Consider the following 23,567-nt stretch of genomic DNA (forward strand, 5'->3'; position numbering starts at 1 on the left):
AGCTGCTTGAAAGCTGTCCAGCAGAGAAAGACCTGGGGGTGTTGATCAACAGCCAGGTGAACATGATCTAGCAGTGTGCCAAGGCAGTCAAGAAGGTCAGCAACATCCTGGGTCTGTATCAGGAACAGCGTGACTAGCAGAAACAAGGAAGCTGATTGCCCCCTGTGCTTAGCACTGTTGAGGCCACATCTCAAATCCTGTGTTCAGTTTTTTGGCCCCTCACTCAAAGGAAGACACTGAAGTGGTGAAGTAGGTCCAGAGAAGGACACAGCTGGTGAAGAATCTGGAGAACAGATATTAATGAGGAGTCTCTGAGGGAACTGTGATTATTTAAGTCTAGGGAAAAGAAGGCTGAAGGGAGACCTTATCACTCTCTGCAACTACCTGAATAGAGGTTGTAGTGATTTGGGTGTTGGTCTCTCCTCCCTAGCAGCAAGTGACAGGACAAGAAGAAACGGCCTCTAGATGCACCAGGAGAGGTTTAATTTGGCTATTAGAAGAAACTTTTCCAATGAAAGGGTTATCAAATACTGGAATAGGCTGCCCAGAGAGGTGACTGAAACCCTATCCCTGGAGATATTTAAAAGATGCAGAGATGTGGTGCTAAGTGACACAGTTTAACATCAGACTTGGTGGAGTTAACAGCTGAACTCAATTACTTTAAGGGTCTTTCCAACCATAACAATTCTGTGATTCTATATTAAAAAAAAACAACAACAAACAGATCTTCTTAGCTTTACACATTGAGTGTAACTTCAAAGGAGTCATGAATATCCCAAGAAGTTAAATACATGGTATTATTTTGGAGGATAAGGCCCTGGAAGCAAGGTTAAACCCCCAAAACAACACAAAAATGGTATTTAAGAAACCTTTAAAATAATTCTCAGAAAGACATGAAATTTGGAACAAATAACATTATATCAATACTTACTCAAGAAATTCAGTGATGTATTTCTGACTGCATTTTGACCAGGTCCACGGACTTGTATGGTAATTTAAAGTTGGTGCCATCACATGGTACTGATGCTTAATTCCAGATTCTTTACATTTAAAGCTGTCATCATGAGGCACATTGAATCTAAAAAGCAAAACAGACAAACTCCAAAACAAATTCAGTAATCAATTGGCATTTTTTGTTGTTGTTGTAGAAGCAAATGCTTGAGTTTTGAATTTGAAAATGCCTTAAAGTTTAAAGTGGGTCACTTAATAGGGCTGATGTTATGGCAGTAGGGATCTTAAAAACACAACATTCACTCATCTATTCAACACTACTAATTATATCATGCTGGGCACAGGAAGCATTTTGCAACCACATATTTCTTTAGCTCATCAGGAAAAAAAAATGGGGGTTTTGGGAGTATGGCACTTGAAATGAAGAACCCATCTCCTCAACTGAATTTAAAGGCCATCATTGCACTGTTTGTAACATTGTACTCCAATATTCACATTGTAACTCTCACTATTCAGTAACAAAAAATAGACTACAGAGCACATCAATATCATATTTATGCAACTAACACATCGCCTTACTTCATGTCTCAAATGGCATGTTTTAGATGAACTCCCAGGCAGGTTTTAGGTGAACTCCCAGGCACATGAAAATCAACAAACTAGCTACTGACTTTGTTACCTACACTGTGGCATGCCTCATGGAGCTAAAGTATAGCATCTTTCTGCCGTCATTGATGAGGTATGCTTCATAAAATAAAATGCTGTAATGCATACTTCTCTTGGTAATGAATTTCTCTCTGTGTTACTCTACTGTATGCTGAAAGGATCAAACACAAGAAACTATATTTCTGCATTACAGTAACAATTGTCTTTTCTTAAAGGTAAATTTCTATCAGGGCTAAAATACACTTGAGAGTTAGTGGATGAGGCAAGGGTCATGGACATTGTCTAACTGGACTTTAGTAAAGCCTTTGACACTGTCTCCCGCAGCATTCTCCTTCAGAAACTCAATGCACAAAGCTTAGATAAGTGCATTCTGCACTGGATGAAAAAAAAAATCACTGGGTAAAAAAGCAGAATGTGCCTTCTTAGAACCCTAGAGCCCATCACTGGAAACTGGTCATATTCAAAAGAAAATAAACCTGCTGAGAAATTGGTACTTACACATGTCCAAGCTCGTGTGCTATAGTAAAAGCAGCACTCAGTCCATTTTCTTCACTTATAGAACAGCTGCGCAGAGGGTCACACATTGTACCTAGTTCTGCTAAACCTGCAAAATGAAATCCTTATATAAGAGCTTAACAGAATTAATTTTCATGTAGAAGGAATCAATATGAATAAATGTTATGGCACTCAAGTAGAAAATTACTTCTCGACTACATAGCAAATTTACACAAAATGAACAAACTACCTAACACCAAAGTATGTGCCAGGGCAGCAAAGCATTAAGAAGTAGACTTCTTTTGCCTGTAAGTTAAATTTTGAATCTGTTTTCTGCTTTATTCCTACTTGATTTTTCTCCCTTTCACAAAATTCTCATGAATTTTCAATTATAAAATCATACTGACTAAAAAAGAATAACTCACCAAGAGTATCACACTTCTCTCTAGCTCTGCAGATATCTTCCCTTGAAGGAAAAGATTTATTTAAAATTATTACAGCAAATAAAATAGTATTTTTTAAGAATTTCACTGTCGATATATTAATTACAACTACTGCAATTTTAACTCTCATTTTTTAGTCCATTCAAAGACTTTGCATTCAAGTGAAAGAAGTATTCTAAATTACCAGATTATTGCTTTCTATCTAGATTTCAAAGGATAAAAATTCAAATACTATGATATTTCTCCACAATATAGAGGCAAATGAAGCATGAAATGATGCTGTAAAATGTGCAGATTGCAGTGTACTTGAAACTACCTTGTGTGTAGTGGAACAAAATAACAATGTAAAATTCAGTGCAAATATCAAACAGTTTGAGTGTTGGAACACTATGGGGGGGAGGGGGCAGTAATGAAAAAGAACAGCAAAAGAGAGAAAATATTTGAGTGAATGAACATCAGAATCTTCACTGAGGCTATCAGTGCACAGAAAGAATATATACTAATATTTAAATGTTTTCTATTTGTAAGGTTTTGGTAGTGCTAATTGTGCCTGTGTCATCACAGCATCCTTCAGGTGATTCCATTATGTACAGCATTCCATCCCTATCACATATACGTACAAAAGCCAAGGATTTAATTTCCTTGTAGCAATTTCAGGTCTAAGCAATTTCTGTCATCTATAACAAAGGTTTAATCAGATGGTTAGCTACAACATAGCACCATCAGAGTAATTGCTCATTCCCCATGATGGGACTGGTTAAGTGCAAGGTAGACTTTATTCACTTCAGTTGTCGATGAAGTATCAGTGGAATGACTGAAAACTGATGTTGTATATAAGAAACTGAAGCAATTGTCTCACCTAGCTGAGCAATTATAGCTATTTCAGATACTGTACCTAGTGATAAGAACCGCAGTATCATGATGAGAAGGGTGAGCATCATCCAAAGTGTTTTGCGTTTGCTGCCATAAGCAAAAATTACGAAGAGTGGTAGCTGCATTAAACGTGATAGTTGGTCCTTCCTAAGCAAGAAATGGCCAAACCCAAAAATACTGAATAAATAAGGGGTTTAATATTCATGCACATGCATTTATTACTTTGTCATTTGTGCCATTAATCTACAAAATGATGACTGTGCATGGAAAGAAACTCATCAGGACTCTACACTGGTGTTCACACACACATATGTGTTTGTAGGATCAGGTCTCAATTTAGCTAAAAGTCATGAGAACCCATTATTTTAAACAATGTACATAAGCATGTCTTAAATATTTCTACACAAATTGGTGACAAGACATGATGAATAAACACAAAACCATGCTTTTGGAAAGCATATACTCCTAACAATCTTAAAATACTAGATCTGTTAGGGATCAAAATCTTCTATAAAAACTGTTACCTCTCTGTTGTGATTTCCATGCATATAACCCCATTTTCAGCAGCTATGCCACAAGCTTTCATATAGTATCTGATATATGCCTACTTAGGTCAAGAGAGATGACAGCAGAGAGATAGAGTAATATAGATAATAAATCAAGGCTCTGCAATTAACCTCCCATTTGATATTTAGTCTGCTATTTTAAAACAAAACTTTATAGTCTAAAATACTTTGCATTTAAAACTAAAAAAGATTAAACTTTGTAATTACCATGCAAATTGGTGTGTTTTGTTTGTTCTACTAGAAGGAAAGCTTTTAAATACTTTTTTTCCTACCTGTTCATTGTGAATTATAATTAATTTTACAATAACTATATTTATAAGATTTCCAATACTTGAATCTTTATAGATTGCTGCAACCTAAAGAGAAAAAAAATCAGACGATTAGAACATCAACTCACCTAATAAGCTGCATCTTTTTGGCTTGCAAACAGAAGTGAAAGCTGAGTTGATATGCAAAAGACATGTCACACATCCACCTGTATCTCTCTCTCCAAGCACAAGGTGACAAACCCAACAGAGTTGTCCATTTTTTAGTATCCATTTTTTAGCTATAATTTTATATTACTTTTCAAATACTTAGACACCATATTGAAAAGCCATCAAGTAAAAAAGTATACATATTATGCACTGTAAAAGCTGTAGCCTATTGATAAAATATCAAAGCAAGAACAAAAGCAGTGTTACTGTGTCTGGGTTATGCAGATGATATGTAGAATCATTATTTAAAGTATTAAAATAGTTTTAGAAAGCAAAATTTTGCCCTCACTTCTAATAGAAGCTGGACTGAGTTGTAAACCTGCACTGAAAGGTGCATATACACAACACATACAAACATTTCTTTCCTCATTCATAAAACTCTTATTTACATACCCAGCAGGCATTTTTATAAGACTATATAATCTTGCAGCCAGACAATAAAAAACATGAGTCAATTACATAAAGTAAGCCACCCTGAAAGTTATTCCTAATAGAAAAGTTTATTTATTCTCAGTAACAGCTTCAGACATCCCATCCATATGGATTCTACAATTTTGCTTGAAGCAGTTGTTGAGTGACAGTCTTACCTAATCAAGAGCTGCCACCAAACACAGGAGCACTGTCTTTCTGCCCTTAAGGCTTATGCTAAGACAGCAAGACTATGTAAGTGACAGGATCAAGGAACTGGCCTAGCTGTAAAACAATTTATTCTTTCTTAAGTTTTTTTTCCCATCATGTTATATTGACTGACACAGTCTCATTCCTGGTGCAGCCCTTTTGACACAGGTGCTGACAGAGAGAACGATGTAGAAGAACAGACTTCTTTCAAAAGTAATCTACACTTGAACTTGCTCATGTTGCTTGTGAACCCACAGCCTTCCTGCATTAGGAATCCTATGTAGCTGAGCTTAAGTAATTCTGCTAAAAATTAGAGCTGACAGAGCACTAGATCCTGGACCCCTTTCACTCCACTAGGGAAAGCCCAATGTGCTGCACTGTTCTTCATTCCACCTTGAGTATTTGGTTCAGTTTTGGGCACCTCAATACAAGAGAGATGTGGAGGTGCTAGAGTAAGTGCAAAAGAAAGTAAAGAAGCTGTTTAAGGGCCTGGAAAATATATCTGATGAAGAGTGACTGAAGGAGCTGGGGCTGTTTAGTTTGAAAAAGAGAAGGCTGAGAGGACATCTCATTGCTGTCTACAACTACCTGAAAGGACATTATGGAGAGGCTGGTGCTGGCCTCTTCTCACAGGTAATTAGTGATAGAACAAGAGGGGATGGCCTCAAGTTGCGACTGGGTAGGTTTAGACTGGATATTAGGAAAACAACATTCACAGCAAGAGTGATCAGGCATTGGAATGGGCTGCCCAGGGAGGTGGTACAGTCACCAATCTGGATGTGTTCAAAAATCATTTGGATGTGGTGCTTGGGGATACAGTTTAGGGTGAACCTTGTAGAGTAGGGTTAGTGGTTGAACTTGGTGATTCTGAGGGTCTTTTCCAATTGGAATGTTTCTGCATTCTGTGGTATACAAGCCAGAAAACAGGATTCGATAAAGGCAGGGCTGGAGCCTGAGTTTTGCAGTCCATGTGGAGAACACATTTCAGAGCAGCACAGCTATCTTCTGCTTCCTTCCATGTGGCATCCATTCTTGGTTACTAACCAGCAAGTGTCAGTCATTCTGAGGTGAGAATAAGGAGCATCTCTAGAGCACTCACTGAAGAGTTTAACTAGGCATAGATGGATTCTGAAAACCTTTGTCAAAGTGAAGGTACTTGTAAAGGTTCAAGCAGTATTTAGGCAGAAGAGGTTATCTGAATTTGAATGGATTAAGCTGCCATTTTGCTACTATCCGAACTAGTAACACAAGCTATAAAGCTCATAATATGTTCTTATAGCTTGAGATCCATGTTGATAAACCTAGAAAGGATATTTCTGAATACATACCCTCCCCATGAAATATATGTTCCTGAATGGATTGTTGTCTTAGAACACTATTATAACTAACAGTAAGCAGGCCATCTAAATTTTTTCAACAGTCAATGGAGAAGCAGACAGGATAGACCATGGAGTCAATATGAAGATATATGCAGGTATAAGCATTTTTATACAAGACAGTAAGATATGTTATTTCATTTCTTCATCCCTTTACTATGGAGGGAGACAAGATGTCTAATTCTCAAATGCATGAGGCTAAAGGAGATTAATTCCAACTCAACTACTTAAAGTTCTATTTCTTTTTGGTGAACAAGAGACAGAAGATGGTTTGTATGGCATTCCAAAGTAATTTCAGAGAGCAATTGGAAATTAGCTCTGCAATTATCTTTGGCTCATAATGTGAGATATTTATCTCAAATATTGACTCTCTATCACTTCAGCTGATAGAAGAGCCACTTAAAACAGAATTTCTTAGAGCCTAAAGCTATACAAGACGATTACACACATGTAGCATTAACAGAAAGAACTTTTATGGAACAGGTGACAAAGCTAGACTGTTTCACATATAAGTGATAATGCTGAAACAAGTACTGCTATAGAAATACAGTAAACAGAATCCTAGGATGAGCTGGGTTTCAAGGGTGCCTTAAAAATCATCTAGTCCACACATCCCCCTCCCTCCAGACACAGGAACTAAATCAGGTTGCTCAAAGCCTCAGTCAACCTGATCTTCCAATCTGGTTGATTCTATGATTCTATGATTCAACTCTTGAACAGATGAAGCACATCTACAGCTTCTCTGGACAACTTGTTCTGGTGTACCAACACCCTCATAACCTTGTTATTTTCCTTATATCCTACCTAAATCTACTTCCGGTATAAAACTGGTCTGGGATGCAAGCACACATTGTCAGTTCACATCCAGCTTTGCACAGTAGCTCCAAAACCTTCTCTGCAGGGCTGCTCTCTATCTATCTCCCAGTCTCTATCAATACCGGGAACTGTCATGGCCTAGCAGCAAGGCCTTTCACTTGGCTCTCTTGAACTTTTTGAGGTTCACCCAGACCTGCTTCAAGTATGTCAAGATTGCTCTGAGCAGCATTCTTTCCTTCAAGTGTATCAACTGAATCACCCAGCTTGGTGTCATCTGCAAACTTGCAGAGGGTGCATTCAATCCCATTGCCTGTGTCACTGATTAAGATGTTAAATAGCATTGGTCCCGGTACAGATCCTCAACAAAAACCACTTGTTACTCATTTCCACTTGGGCATTGAGTCATTGACTGTAACATTTTGGGTACTGCCATCCAGCCAATTCCTTAACCATTTTACAGTCTACCCATCAAATCTATACAGCTTTATCTTTCCAATCTAGAATCCAGAATGCTGTGGGCAACCACATAAAAGGCCTTACAGAAATCCAGGTAGATGGCATCCATAGCTCTTGTCCACTGATGCAATCACTCCATCATAGAGGGCTACTAGGTCAGAAACATCTTTCTACTAATATGTAAATCAGCCTAGTCAATGTCTTGCTTTGGAACAGAAAGCTCTGAAATTCAAACAGCTGCACTTCACTGGCTGTCAAGTAGAGCCTGCAGGTCATCTGAGGTAGTGACACTTGACATCATGGACAGAAGTCATTATAGAATGTGTCCAGTTCTACAAAGGTATGTATCAGCCAGAATAACTAAAGAGACTGAGAACTGAATGAGGAGGTTCAAGTAGGCTCAGTTAATACCAACCACCACCACAAATGGCTAAAATGTGACTATCAACCTTCAATGCAGCACTACCCCTCATTCTTAAAAGACCTCCTGTACTGTAGTAAGTGAGAGAAAGACTCATTTCTCATCCTGGGCAATTAGTATGATCTAGTCAAGGTGTCCAACCTACTTATGTGTGGAGAACAGCTGAGGCCTGAAATAATATCACTTCAGTGCACAGGCCAGCAGCTCTTGCCAGAACCTGAAGCATTCTTCCTCTCATACTGCTAAAAGGAAAATTAACACTGCTCTCAGTAATCCTGCACTTGAGTTAAGTATGGATCCTTTGTCTCATGGGCACTTTCATCACATCTGAACACTTAGTTATTACCACTGCTTTAGAAAGATCAAAGAGCAAAACTTGGTGCTAATAACAAGAGCCCTTACCAGAGAGGAAGGTATATTCTGCATGCTGCCTGAACACATGTGGAGAGAAAAATCCCGAGAGCTGAAAACCATAAACCAAACTTGAAGGTTTACTTAGGTAATCACACAGACTAAAATCATCAACAGAGACCTGAAATGATAGATCAGTGCAGGGAAGTATCAAAGATCTGGAATATGACATTCTTATTTTTAGCAAAAATCCCAAAGAAGTAAGTACTCCCTGCTCCAGTGTTCAAAGCATATCTCTTTCAGTGCTCTTATGGAAAGCACTCGTGAAAAGGGATGATGAAATGGCACAGGAATTTCACAGAACACACCATTTCTTTACAATTTCCAGATATACTTGCTTTACAGCAATCGAAAATCCAGGCTTCGCAGATGTAAGAGTTAACAGCCAAGACAAAGGGAAATCAGTTTCAGGAGACTTTTCAGACTCTTAAAGCCAGCATCCACACCACATAACAGACTGCGCAGCCACAAAGAAAGGAAAAATGTACATATAGACACACACACAAGTGGAGTGAGTTACACTTCAGTGGAAGGATCAGAGCTTTCATTTTTATGGCATTCTCAAAGATCAAGCCAGATCTTGTCATCACCAAAGTGGTGACTGCCAGGTGACTGGAAGCAACTTGGTCACAACAAAGCTCAGATTCCCTTGACATCTCTGTTGTAACTGTCCATTAAACTGAGGCTATGGATTGTGGCAAAAGGGCCTACTTAGAAAAGGGGTTAGTAAACATGCAAGTGTATCTAGAGGCTGAAACATAAGTAAATGATATCCAAATTGAATTGGACATTCTCAGAGCTTTTTTCCCTAAATGTTATCTCCTAAGATCTCTTCTTTCCTTCCTTTTGTTTGTGACACATACCTATGGTATCAGGAAAATATAAACATTCATGTTATCTTGAAATAGATTAACTGTATCACTTCTTAGCTCACATGTCTTTTGCAGGTTCTAACAATCTCTTATTTATCACTGTAGAGATGAAAGTATGTAAGACACCCAGGATCTGAGAGATTTCTCCTTCACCTCTTACACTGTCATCCCAATTCTGTCAAGTACTTTGTAGGGCCCCAGGATTGTTTGAAGTCATGAGATAAAGAAGTCATCACAGCCTGTATTGCTTCCATGAGAGAATGAGAAAGAGCTGTGCGATTTCTGCTGCTGTTACTCCTATTCCTTATTTACCATCCATATTTCTGTACAAACCTGTACTTCACCAGTGGAAAGTGGTAAATGCCAGCAGAGAGTTCTCACGCAAACTTGCACAAGTGTACCTACACAAGTCAAAGGAACCATTTAGGGTTTTCTCCTATGAATTTTAAGTCATCTCCTATCCCCTCATTCAAATCCTCTTCAATCCACCATCCCCTAAGGTTACCAAATAGAGGCTCCAGATGACTCCTCTAGTGGAGGGCGGGGGGGAAATAAAACAATACATCTCTTTTACAGGCTAAGCCACCCTGCCAAGAATGCCTAGGCTCTGTTTTATCTCTACCTTGAAATGGTTGTAAAAAGATGCCTTTAATATTGCAATAACTCAGTAAATTGTGACTTAGTCGCCATCTTTACAGTCTTTTGATAACAAAGACACGAAATCTATAATCAGATGCCACCATGTATGCATCAGATGTCAAAGCACCCCTCCTCTCAATATCTGAAAGAGATTACTTGAGAAGATCATTTCACAAGGCACAACTATACCCAGGCTTCTCTAACCATCAGAATCTACTTAAAGAGATACAAGTGTAGCTTGGCAAAGCATCTCCAACTTATTATACATGAGCCACAAGTAGCTTAAAGAAAGGCCTTTGTTGTAATTAAACAGTGGAGAGACCATACAGTAGGAACAGACCTTGAACATGTACTAGTAAGGAAAAAGTCATACAGATAAGTACTAGTCTAATCATTAAATACCTAATTATCAACCACCATCACTTACACAATAGTAAATAAAAGTAAGAGCAGTGAGATGTAAAGATGGGTAAATAAAGCCTTCCAGTATCTGAAAGGGGCCTACAGGAGGGCTGGGGAGGAACTATTTACAAGGTCTTGTAATGACAGGATGAGAAGCAACGGGTTTAAATTGGGAGATTTAGACTGGATGTTAGGAAGAAGTTCTCTACAGTGAGGATGGTGAAACACTGGAACATGTTACCCAGGGAGATTGTGGATGCTCTCTCCCTGGAGTTGTTCAAGGCTAGGGTAGATGAGGCCTTGAGTGACCTGCTCTAGTAAGAGGTGTCCCTGCCTATGGCATGGGGTTGGAACTAGATATCTTTGAGGTTCCTTCCAACTGAAACCATTCTATGGTTCTATTCTATGAGTCTATGCCTGTCTGCATACTGCAAAATTTCATAGAATTAAGGCTGGAAAAGATCTCTAAGATCATCAAGTCAAACCACCACCCTGGCACTGCCAAGTGCACTACTAAGCCATGCCACTAAACACCATGTGTATACATCTTTTAAATAACATAGAGATGGTGCTTCTGCCACTTCCCTAGGCATGCTTGACAACAACTTCTGGTGAAGAAGTTTTTCCCAGTAGACAATCTAAATCTCTCCTGGTGCAACCTATAACTTGTTATTTGAAGACAAGACCAACACTCACCTCACTACAACCTCTTTTCAGGGATTACGGAGGAGTAAGGTCTCCTTTCAGCCTTTTCTCCAACCTAAAAATCCCCAGATCCCCTCAGCCACTCCTCAAAGGACTTTTTCTCTAGACCCTTTGCCAGCTTTGTTGCCCATCTGTGGACACACTCCAGCACCTTATTACCTTCTTTACAGTAGCATCTGTACCAGACACAGTATTTGAGCTGTGGCATCACCATTGTCAAGTACAAGGTGATGATCACTTCCCTAGTCCTCCTGGTCACACTGTTTCTAATACAAGCCATTGGCACTCATCAGCTGTGCATTCTGTTGGCTCTAATACCTCTGCATGAGCTGACAGGATGATATGTGAGATATGAGGTATTATGACATTAAATATAAGGTATTGTGGAGTTGGAATACAAGGACAGTCAATTAAAAAAACCCAAAACAATTGTACCCATATATTTATATGTCTCCAGGTGTCAAGATAAGCAACAAGTTTATTTCAGAGCATTTTGCAGGAATGCCACTTTAAAACTCACTTCCACCCATGTGCACTTTCATTTTAACCAAGTGCACATAATTGTGTGGTTTTATATATACAGAGGAACAAATTTGGTAAGGTAAAGAGCTTAAGCAAGAAATAAATGTCTGTGCTAGCTCTCCAGCTTCCACTGAATGAGAGATAAAAAGCACTGAATATTCCTGTAGCATTAGCAGTAACAGACTACTGGGTGTGAAAAAAAGGGTAAAATACAAGCTCAGTAGTCTAAGTGGTAGCTGCAAGGAGCAATATAAACAGCATTGCTTTGACATTGAAAACACATTGTTTTTCAGATGCTAGTCATACAAATGAAATGATTAATGCACAAACTCACAAGCCTACCACCTATTCCAAAAATGACTGTGTGTGGCAGAATATGTATGTCAAATACTGCATTATGAAAAGAGGAAATGTTAACATCTGTATGGTACTAACTGCAAAGAAAGGGTAACAACATTCTTTAAATTCATTCCATATGTATTAGGACAAAATCATTTGGCTGTTTTTCAAATGATGGGACAGCACACTGGTGCACGGGACCACAGAATCATAGAATCAACCAGGTTGGAAGAGACCTCCAAGATCATCCAGTCCAACCTAGCACCCAGCCCTAGCCAGTCAACTAGACCATGGCACTAAGTGCCTCATCCAGGCTTTTCTTGAACACCTCCAGGGACAGTAACTCCACCACCTCCCTGGGGAGCCCATTCCAATGCCCATCACTCTCTCTGGGAAGAACTTCCTCCTAACATCCAGCCTATACTTCTCCTGGCACAACTTGAGGCTGTGTCCCCTTGTTCTGTTGCTGGTTGCCTGGGAGAAGAGACCAACCCCCACCTGGCTACAACCTCCCTTCAAGTAGTTGTAGACAGCAATGAGGTCACCCCTGAGACTCCTCTTCTCCAGGCTAAACAACCCCAGCTCCCTCAGCCTCTCCTCATAGGGTTTGTGTTCCAGGCCTTTCACCAGCTTTGGTGCACATTCCAGCACCTCAACATCTCTCTTGAATTGAGGAGCCCAGAACTGGACACAGTACTCAAGGTGTGGCCTGACCAGTGTTGAGTACAGGGAAGAAGAACCTCGCTCATCCTACTGGCCACACTGCTCCTGATCCAGACCAGGATGTCATTGGCTCTCTTGGCCACCTGGGCACACTGCTAGCTCATCTTCAGCTACTATCTACCAATACCCCCAGGTCCCTTTCTTCCTGGCTGCTCTCCAGCCACTCTGTCCCCAGCCTGTAGCACTGCTTGGGGTTGTTGTGCAGAACCCTGCACTTGGCCTTGTTAAATCTCATTCCATTTGATCTTTCGACATTGAAAATATTTCACAGTCAGTGATGATGATTAGCTGTCAGAATAGCGGAAAAAAAAGGTATAAACAAGATTGGAACTAGAAATCTGTTAGGCTGTTAAGATCTTTTACTCACAGCCTTATATTGTACATCTTGGCAAATTACAGTATCCACAAAACATTACTGGAACAGTAACTATTTCAAAGTATTATGTTGGCAGCATGATTTTCACAGATCTGAAAAGATGACACAAAGAACAAAACAATGGCGAGTCAAAGCCATTTATGTGCAGTCCAAGTTAGGGACATGTCTTGATAAAAATTTAATAAATAGCAGCCTTTAATGATAATGTTGTAATTATACCATTTTACCATTATATAATGCAAGTTTATGGTTCCACAGTTTCACAGACATGTTCAGTGATATAAATTGGTGCTGTCTCAATCCTCCCTGTGAATGCAAGGCTACCCTCCACCCATGAGGTGCTGGAACGTGTCCAGAGAAGGGCAACAAAGCTGTTGAGGGGCCTGGAACACAAACCCTATGAGGAGAGGCTGAGGGAGCTGGGGTTGTTTAGCCTGGAGAAGAGGAGGCTCAGGGGTGACCTCATTGCTCTCTACAACTACCTGAAGGGAGGCTGTAGCCAGGTGGGGGTTGGTCTCTTCTCCCAGGCAACCAGCAACAGAACAAGAGGACACAGCTTCAAGTTGTGCCGGGGAAAGTATAGGCTAGATGTTAGGAGGAAGTTCTTCACAGAGAGAGTGATTGGCATTGGAATGGGCTGCCCAGGGAGGTGGTGGAGGCACCGTCCCTGGAGGTGTTCAAGAAAAGACTGGATGAGGCATTTAGTGCCATGGTCTAGTTGACTGGCTAGGGCTGGGTGCTAGATTGGACTGGATGATCTTGGAGGTCTCTTCCAACCTGGTTGATTCTATGATTCTAAGATTCTATGATCTAGCACTCACACAAGGCAGTCAGCCAAGTTCATGATCCAAGCTGGCCAAGAGAGCCCTATCACAGGTAGGTTTACTTGTCATATGTGGAGAATAAATTTTAAGAAGAGCAACTGAGGGAGCTGGGATTAGTTAGACTGAAAAAGAGGAGGCTGAGGGGACAACTCATTACTGTCTACAACTACCTGAAAGAATATTGTGGAGAGGCTGCTGATGTTCTCTTCTCAGAGGTAATTGGTGATACAACAAAAGAGAATGGCTTGAAGTTGCGACTGGGTAGATTTAGACTGGATATCAGGAAAAACAAAATTCACAGCAAGAGCGGTGAGGCGTTGGAATGGGCTGCCCAGGGAGGTGGTTGAGTCACCAACCCTGGATGTGTTTAAAAGTCATTTATATGCGGTGCTTTGTATGTGGTTTAAGGATGAACCTTGTAGAGTGGGGATACTGGTTGGACTTAGTGATCCTGAGGATTTTTTCCAACCTGAATGTTTCTGTGATGTTCAGAAAGGCAAGACTGTACAGTTCCTGTAAGCAGACTAAGAACAGACCAAGGAGTTTACTGCCAAACTATATTCCACTTCTTAAAAATATGGCAGTAATCAGGTATCTGATTGAGAAAATGAGGAGAGTGCCCAAAAATGTATCATGGAACCAGATTTGATCAGGTTTTGGTGCATTTACAGTAAACTCCAGTGTCTTAATGAATTATTCTAGTTGCTAAGATCCAGCCTTTGTGTTAGGAACTTTGAACTGTCACAATATAATGCGCTTAAGATGGAGTCCTCCAGATATTAAACCTATCAAGGCAGTGCCTACTGCCTGTTTGGAGAAACAATAAAAACCATTAAGCAATCTACATTATTTTATTTACCATTTAACATTAAATAACATCACTTTCTGTTGTATTTCAATACAGAAGTTTCGATAAAGTTCTATAGCAAAGATATTCCTGGTACATTTAAATACATATTTCAACCAGAACCAGTTAAGGATTTCCAAGGCAATGAGTAAACACTGTGAATACTCATCTTGCCAAGATTTATGTAGTTTTGAAGAGATGAGAAAATGCATTCCAGTTCTAGTTCAATGGGATTACTTGCATGCTGGGAGTTAAGCCTTTTCAGGATGAATTGGATGAATGACAAGACACTTAAAATCCTAACAGTACTTCGCAGTATATTTCAGTTCTTATTTTCCACTCATAAAACAGTACCCTATAGCAGCAAGTTTGCTTTGGTGGCTTCGTTGATGTAAAAAAAAAAAAAAAAAGGAGAGAGAGAACAAAAAGAAAAAAGAAAAATGGGCCAGGATTTCAAAGGTTCTTTGAGGAGCTAGATGTCTAAGTTTCATTAAAATTTAATGGGATTTATATGCTTACCCTTTTTTTGGTTTCTTTAAAATCTAAGCCAAAACTGAATACCCCTGAAGGTTTCAGACTGATTATAAGAGTAGAGTATAATACTTGATTCATTTAAAATGTCAGTAACCTGACAATTTCCCCTAACAGGAGAAGTTGCCTGACCAGACACAAGTACCAGTTAAATTCAACTAAAAAAAGCTATCTGTATAATGGCAGAAAAGACAAAATGTAATAGTTTAACTTCCTCCCTTTATGGGTAATAGAAAAAGACTAATAATGGTTCTATTTCAAACACACACTGTGACTCAAGAAATTACCTGCCTGCACATTGATGAATTCTAAGACAGAGTAAACATCAAAGAGCCATAGTAATTTATTTTCCTATTCTTCACACTTATTACAGAAAAAGAGCTATTGTGAGGAAGAAGGAAGAGAAAAGACTGAAGCCTGTACCTTCATATGCATTATTTGATTTGACAAAGTAAATACATGTATGCAAGTAGTAGGTTGGACCAGATGACTTCCAAAGGATCAGAGGATGTTAGGGGTTGGAAGGGATATCTTGAGGTCTTCAAGTCAAACCCCCCTGTCAGAGCAGGACCATAGGATCTAGTACAGGTTGCACAGAAACGAGTCCAGACAGGTCTTGAAAGTCTCCAGAGAAGGAGACTCCACAATCTCTCTGGGAAGCCTGTTCCAGTGCTCTGCGATCTCACAGTGAAGAAGTTCTTCCTCACATTGAGGTGGAACTTCTTGTGCTGTAGTTTACACCCATTGCCCCTTGTCAGGGGCATTGTCACAGGGCACAAATGAGCAGAGCCTGTCCTTTCCTCCTTGACACCCAGCCCTCACCTATCTCTATACATTTATTAGATCCCCTCTCAGTCTCCTCCTCTCCAGACTAAACATCCCCAAGTCTCTCAGCCTTTCCTCACAAGGCAGTGCTCCAGTCCCTTAATTATCCTTGTAGCCCTCCATTGGATTCGCTTGAGTAGATCCCTGTCCATCTTGAGCCTAGAACTGGATGCAATATTCCAGGTGGGCCTTCATCAAGGCAGAGCAGAGTGACAGAAGAACCTTCCTCAACCTGCTGGACACACTCTTCTTGATGCACCCCAGAATACCACATCCCAACTTTATATTCTGTATTCTATGACATAAATGCTCCAAGGAGAATACATGAGTCGAGATATGTACTCTTGGCAGGGGGAGGGGTTGGAAAATTAACTGGACTGTAGAAAATCTTTCAGGACTAAAATCTGCTTTTATATTAAAAACAAATAAATCTGCATCTGTGAAATCTAAACTTTTCTAGAAATAATCTTGAAACAGAAGTTCAAAACATCTTCATAAGTAGTATGTGTGGAGTAAGAGCTGTCAGAAGAGCTGCAGATAGACATTTTATTATCTACTGTGGCATTCTGAGAAATTCATATTAAAGATGTAGTAGTTTATTGTATGCTGTTACTTCAAAGTCAGCAACATCTACTAAATTTATATTTCTCTGTGCTACCAAGTTGTACCGGGGGAAGTATAGGCTGGATGTTAGGAGGAAGTTCTTCCCAGAGAGAGTGATTGGCATTGGAATGGGCTGCCCAGGGAGGTGGTGGAGGCACCGTCCCTGGAGGTCTTCAGGAAAAGACTGGATGAGGCACTTAGTGCCATGGTCCAGTTGACTGGATAGGGCTGGGGGATAGGTTGGACTGGGTGATCTTGGAGGTCTCTTCCAACTTGGTTGATTCTATGATTCTATGATTCTATCTACTAAATTTAAGTGCTTGCATCCATGAAATAGGTCACAGTGTGTCTGCAGCTATATGCTTGAAACATAGGGTGAGCAGAACTTGGTTCAGCTGTCAAGCTGCATGTTATCTGGTGTCACTTCAGATGCTAAAGGTTATCCATTGCACATATGCATACCTATAGATCTTTAGACACCTTCAGAGATGACACAACCTGGTTGATTCTATGATTCTGTGATCTACCAACTGAAAACACTTTTGTGAAGCAGCAGATGAGGCCAAGTCAAACGTCCTATGGCATCCTAAATGTTACTGGACATTTTTATGAGGCAAATTAATCAATCCTAGTGGAAACTAGAGAGCTATTCCATTACTCCAAAAATAGATGTTTATAAATGTTCAAGTGAACAGCTATTATTTAAGGCAGGTAACTCCACCTATATGTAGGTGTGCTCATGTGCAAGCCCAAAGTTAGATGCAGTTTCATATAAATTAAGCTTTTTGAATAGATGAAAGGACAGAAATCCATCTAGAATTACTATACAGAGTATTTTACCCTGTTTTTTCCTAAAAATTGTCATGGTAAACCTTTAGATTTTATGAAGCTACTTCAATAAAGAATTCTTCTAGTTCAATAAATTCTTCTAGTTCAATAAAGAATTCGTCACAGAAAAAGCTCAACTAAATGATGCCAACTCAAAGCCTGACCCCCATTAATTTGAAATTACTTGAAAAATCCAGGATTACTTTAAGCAAGCATTTTTTACAATGCCTTTTAACAAATTCATCCATACATTTAACTCACTGAAGCTTAGGAATTCTTAAGAATGCAATAGCAAATCAGGAAATAGGTCACAGCATTTCACTTGTGTACCTTACTGCATTAGCTGAAAAGATCCACAATCTGAAATTTTGGCCTTACTTTTTGGTTTATGTTTATGGAATCTCTTTCTGGTAATACGGAACTCAGCTAAACCAGAAGACAGGGAAGCTGCGTAACAGAAAACAGAGCTGAACTGAAATCAATATAATGTTTAAGCTTACTTACTATTGACATCAGTGTTAGTATGTAGTGCTGTAAATTCTGTCCATGGTGCCGAACCATTTTGGTGTCAGCTGTAACCATCACTTCTACATATCTTGGATAAGAAAGAAAACGTCTTTTCCTGGAACGTGGATAGCTACCATCCTCTAGGGAGAGGTTATTCAAAGCATACTGTAAGCTGAGAGACTTCTGTAAAATGTTGGTTTCTTGATTTAAACTGCTGAGGGTTGTATGCAGTGAAGTGCTCCTCAACTCCTTTTCTGTAAAGTAGAAGAGATACACTGATGAATGCAGTTTCTAAATAAAAGAGAAAGGGGCAAAAGGCTGCCCTTATATTTATGATCTTATTTGCCTTTATATTTATGATATTACTTTTAAGAGACCCAGTGAAAGAAATAAAAAAACAATTAAACATGGAAGGTTGCCATAGGAAGATCAAATGAGGTATCTTGTATATCAGGTACAACTATTTGAGGTGAGGTTGTAGCCAGGAGGAGGTTGCTCTCTTCTCTCAGGTGGCCAGCACCAGAATGAGAGGACACAGGGGAAATTTAGGCTTGAGGTGAGGAGAAAGTTCTTCACTGAGAGACTCATTGGACACTGGAATGGGCTGCCCGGGGAGGTGGTGGAGTCGCCGTCCCTGGGGCTGTTCAAGGCAGGATTGGACGTGGCACTTGGTGCCATGGTCTAGCCTTGAGCTCTGTGGTAAAGGGTTGGACTCGATGATCTATGAGGTCTCTTCCAACCTTGGTGATACTGTGATACTGTGATATTATCGTGTATCTCTATCATATATGTGTTATTTATTTGTAATTATTTAAAAGACAGCAGTGTTATACAGTTCCCAGAATGCAGTATAACCCACACAGGCAGGCTGGAACGAGGTAAACACTACAGCCTAAGCAGTGCAACAAATGCATCAAGTCAATTGAACAAAACACATGTTTATGCACAAACCTTTGACACCAACAGACCCAAATGAAATAAACCACAACAAAGACTAGGCCCAAGTCCTGAATTCAAGTCCCTATTGACTTTTTAATTTATATAACATTTTATTTATATAAATAAGGAGTTTTACCCATAAGCAAGAATGCACCAAAAACCTTCAGTGACTTCCTTGACTGCTTTAGTATTCACTGTGTAGAATCACGTTATAATGGAAACATAGAACCTGCTCAGATACCTCCAAACTAACTACTGTAATATTTTCAATTATGTTGTACAGTTCAGCTATCAGAGGCTTCTCATGCTTCATACATAATATCCATCCACTGAGCTGGAAGCCACCTTACCCCTCACAAAAATACATATTTGAATTCTTGTGACTCTGATAACTTAAGCACCTAACTAGAGCCTTTAGCTCCCTCAGAACAAACCTCTACTGTCTCTCTGGAAGCTGCATTTCCCCATAAAAAGTAGCTGCCAAAGGATATGCCTCCTAATCCTTTTATTGTAATGACTTAGCTACTACAGCACTGACTCAAAAATTCAGAGATCCCTACTCTACCACTCTCGAGAGGATTTAAATCTACATATTCTGGGTTTCAAGGGAAGAACACTCATCTGTAAACTGTAAGCTACTTTCACCAGGGCAATATTCTGTCCTGGCACAATACAGCCAGAAAACAACAGTAACAGGACAGCAGCAAGCAACTTAAAGTTTGCAGAGTCACAGCACATAGCTGTAATAATGAAACAATTTGCACTAACAAAAATAAGGGGAGAATTTGAGGACTGTCTTTGAAAAGGGACTTGTTTGTGTGTACCTACATATATTGAACGTGTTCAGACTGCACAAGTCTAATACACTGAAGAGAACTGGCTGAAGCAGCCTCATATGTACATTACCTCTACCAGACCATCAGACATGTCTGAGATTTCAAAGTACTGACAAAAAGGAAAGCAGCATCTCTATTTATAGTGGGAGCTTACAGAGAGCCTCAATTTATGGACCAGCCAGGATGAATCAGAACAAATCAAATAAATTTTGCTTAGAAACACCAGAAATCAACAGGAGGGTGAGTAATAGGTATCTTATTTATCAAAAATATACTGATAAACTCAGATGAGCTTCCCTGTATTAGAGAAACAGGACTTATGGAAAGAGGAAAGGCAGCACATGTCTTGGTCTGACTTGAGTACAGTTTGCACCAGGGTTTCTAATTTATTTTTCACGAGTTTAGAAGAAACTAGTACAAAGTAGGGACGAGATTAAGACAATTTTAGAAGTCATTATCATGGTCCAGTTTCAAAAGAAAAAGGTGTGCTGAATGCTATTCCTCTCCATTTTCTCTGTGAAGGTTCACTTACTCAAAAATAATCTCTCACAAGTATTGCTGGATATATTCTGTTCCTTTTCAGGAAGATGCAAATAACCAGACAAGACTAGCATTAAAGGAGACAAACTTCTTCTTTAGAAGGACAGAAACACAAGGCTTTTCTCCATTAACATTTCTGCAACTTCCCTCCCCCCAAAATTACAGTAATCCCATATTCTCAATGCCTGGAGCCATTTTCTCACACTAGGTTGCTTTTATTAATAGAATCCTCACACACAACACAGAGATAGAACTAACCACACAAACTGAAAGACTGTTAACTTTGGTTTAGTACATATTTCATCATTAAAAAAGAGAATCAAGAACAGTAACACTTGCTTGATTTTCAAAGTACTAAGTCCTTGCTCTGCAATATAATCAATTAATAGATAGTGTAAGCTTCTTAAAAGAGAGCTAAAGAAAAGAAATACCTTTCACTAGAATTTGCTGAATGCAAAATGATCGTATTGGCATCTTTCTGGTCTTAGTATTTGCAGAAAAGCAAATTTCTCAACATACTGTTTCTGAGCATAAAATATGCTCTAAGAACTTTCCAAAACTAAGAACGCTAGACATCCAAGCTACACCAGTCATATTTATGAACTCATCCTTGTTTAAACATTCCTGCAGTGTAAGTACATTTAAAATGCATAAATGCAGATTTCAGTTTTACGAAAGGCATAGAATTTGAATTAGATGAGAAGTTTCTAAATGCCAGACTGAATCAAATAAGCTACTTTCTCCTATTGTGCATCTCTATCCATTTGTGGTTAGTTTGGAAGCAAATAAATGATGGTCATATTTCTACAAAAAGCAAGAGGGAAGTATTTACATCACTAGACTTAATATATAAATGCTTCCAACACAATAAAAATGATTTTTAAATGGCACTGGTGTAGTAGTGAAGGTTAAGAAGTGCATTGCTCAGGTTCTTCAAAGGCTTCTCTATTATTATATCCCAGAGCAGATGGCATCTCTGCATTTAGAATGAGTCTGTGGACACCTGCAATTTCAAACCAATCTCTTCTAATCTCACTCTTGTCTATTTTCTGTACATTGATGGCAGCTGCAGGTGCCTTTCTTGCACCTTAACTTTCAACTATGAAGATGTATGCATGACTATGAAAGTTTTCTGTCCCATTAAAAAACATTAGTTTTAAAGACAGTGCTTTCTACTCGCTGCATCATTAAAGCCTTTTTGTCTTTCACAGTCACTTTCATCATGTACATTCCCTCTTAAGTTACTTTTCTTAGTGATCAATTTATACAGTGATTTCTTAGTGATCAGTTTCTATAGGTGAAGTTATGGAAGTGTAACCATTCACTTGTCACATATGCTAATAGTATGCTTGTGTATTACAGAAAAGAAACAAAAAGTAAAGCTAAATATTATGAATTCCTGTGGATTTACTCTTTTAAATGTTTAGATACGGAAAAAATACAAGTGTGACAGAAAAGCCACAAAATCCACAGAAATCTTGCAATATCATGTTTGATTTTTTTTTTTGTTTGTATTGTGGCTTTTTGGGAGTGAGTTTTGGTGGGTGTTTTGTTGTTGTTGGTTTTGATTAGTTGTGGGGTCTTTTGGTTTTAATGTGTGCACTTTTTGTCCTAACTTTGAATTAACCACAGGCAGAAAAAGAAACGTCTGCCAGACCTACATTGTTTACAAAAACTAAATCTTGCCTTTTTCAAATGTCAAGTGTTAAAAAAGTCACATTGAAGTTTAAATTATGACTATACCTGAAACTTCACAATGTTTATGGGATTTCTGATACTTTTTAAGTTCTTCATGCCTGTATATAAGATGTGGTTTGTTATGCTGATCTTCATGTTCACTTCCATCCGCTTTCATCAGAGGTTCTAAAAAATATTCACCATCATGTGCTTTAAAGGTGCCCATCTGAAAGTAAGAGAAGCAACTGGTTTATTTTCCACTAAAAATACTGACACAGTTTTCACTGAAATAATACACAGTTTATTATGATATTTTAAAATGAATGGAAGCAAATTTGCATGTGAGACAGGAAAATTTCAGTGGAAGCTTGAAGGTAAGGCAAAGAAAATTTGTTTTCAGAACCTTGTCCCATCATAGTAACTCATAACAGACTTCCTTGCATATTAACAATATAACAGGTAATTACTGTACAAAATTAATGAAACAGAGGAGACCACAAAAGTAAGGACTAGATATATTTATGTAGGTATAACCAAGCAAGACCAGCTCAGAATGGTGCAAAGGGAAGCAGAGGCCGGCAAGAAATTCAAGATACGAGCGCTGTCCAAATTCTAGACAGATTTGCTGCCTTCTGTCCTTCATATCATTCATATATTTTTCTTCTAAAATTGCATTTTTCCCATAGATCAGAAACAGTGTTAACCTGATACTTTTTTAAGACCTGCCACAAGTTACAGAAATTCAAAGTTGACAGTTTTGTTAATGCACTTTATTCTCTGTTTCCCCAACTGTCCCTATCTACAGCAGACACTCGTGGGTAACTGCATAATGGGAACCAAATGAATTTGATTATTATGAAAAGCACTGGCATATATGAAAAGTAAAAGAAAAATTAAGCTCCTTTCCCATACCCACTCCATCCCATAACTCATTCAATTGTGAAATCCTAAACAGAATCTCTTCTCTCACTGCACCAAACCCATCATTTCATATGCCATTAGTACATTGTTTCAAGAGACTACAAGGAGGGGGGAAAAAAATGTCAGCATTTTATCAAATTACTGTCAGAATTTTTGGCAACTTCCTCACTTCAGCCACTTAAACACTTGGGGTGAACAGCTGCCCTGCATCCTGCTAGTAGTTTTGCTATACTAATGAGGTATGTCGACCAAGAAGAGAACAGTGATAACCTACATAATGTGGGTTAAATGTTCGTAACAACCCTAACAATCAGAGTTATAGACAGAGTGGCAGGACCAGATACGTGAGAACAGCTTTTCTCCAAGCAACCGACAAACAGGCTTTCAAAACCTACTGCAGACTAACTTAGTGTCCAGGATATTATACTGGAATTATACTCTCTTGAATTTGGGATCCTTCTAATAACTACCATTTTTCTACGTTTAAAAAAGTCTATGAGTCTTCAGGCATACAGCAACTATCTCACCTTGCCCGATACACAG

General features: G+C 39.0%; 1 protein-coding gene across 8 annotated transcripts in view; it reads right to left on the minus strand.

Annotated features, from left to right (window-relative positions):
* ADAMTS20 (ADAM metallopeptidase with thrombospondin type 1 motif 20) overlaps positions 1-23,567 on the minus strand; it is a 95,158-nt gene that overhangs the window by 58,138 nt on the left and 13,453 nt on the right. For all 8 annotated transcript variants that reach the window (XM_064142204.1, XM_064142203.1, XM_064142210.1 and 5 more), the window contains exons 3-9: positions 22,170-22,329; positions 18,109-18,365; positions 4,267-4,350; positions 3,451-3,575; positions 2,538-2,578; positions 2,116-2,221; positions 932-1,078 (exon numbers count right to left, since the gene is read on the minus strand). In XM_064142204.1, coding sequence (XP_063998274.1) covers positions 932-1,078; positions 2,116-2,221; positions 2,538-2,578; positions 3,451-3,575; positions 4,267-4,350; positions 18,109-18,365; positions 22,170-22,329 — 920 coding nt within the window. The remainder of the gene's footprint in view (positions 1-931; positions 1,079-2,115; positions 2,222-2,537; positions 2,579-3,450; positions 3,576-4,266; positions 4,351-18,108; positions 18,366-22,169; positions 22,330-23,567) is intronic.

This window comes from Pogoniulus pusillus, chromosome 4 (assembly GCF_015220805.1).
Source record: "Pogoniulus pusillus isolate bPogPus1 chromosome 4, bPogPus1.pri, whole genome shotgun sequence".
Taxonomy (NCBI): domain Eukaryota; kingdom Metazoa; phylum Chordata; class Aves; order Piciformes; family Lybiidae; genus Pogoniulus; species Pogoniulus pusillus.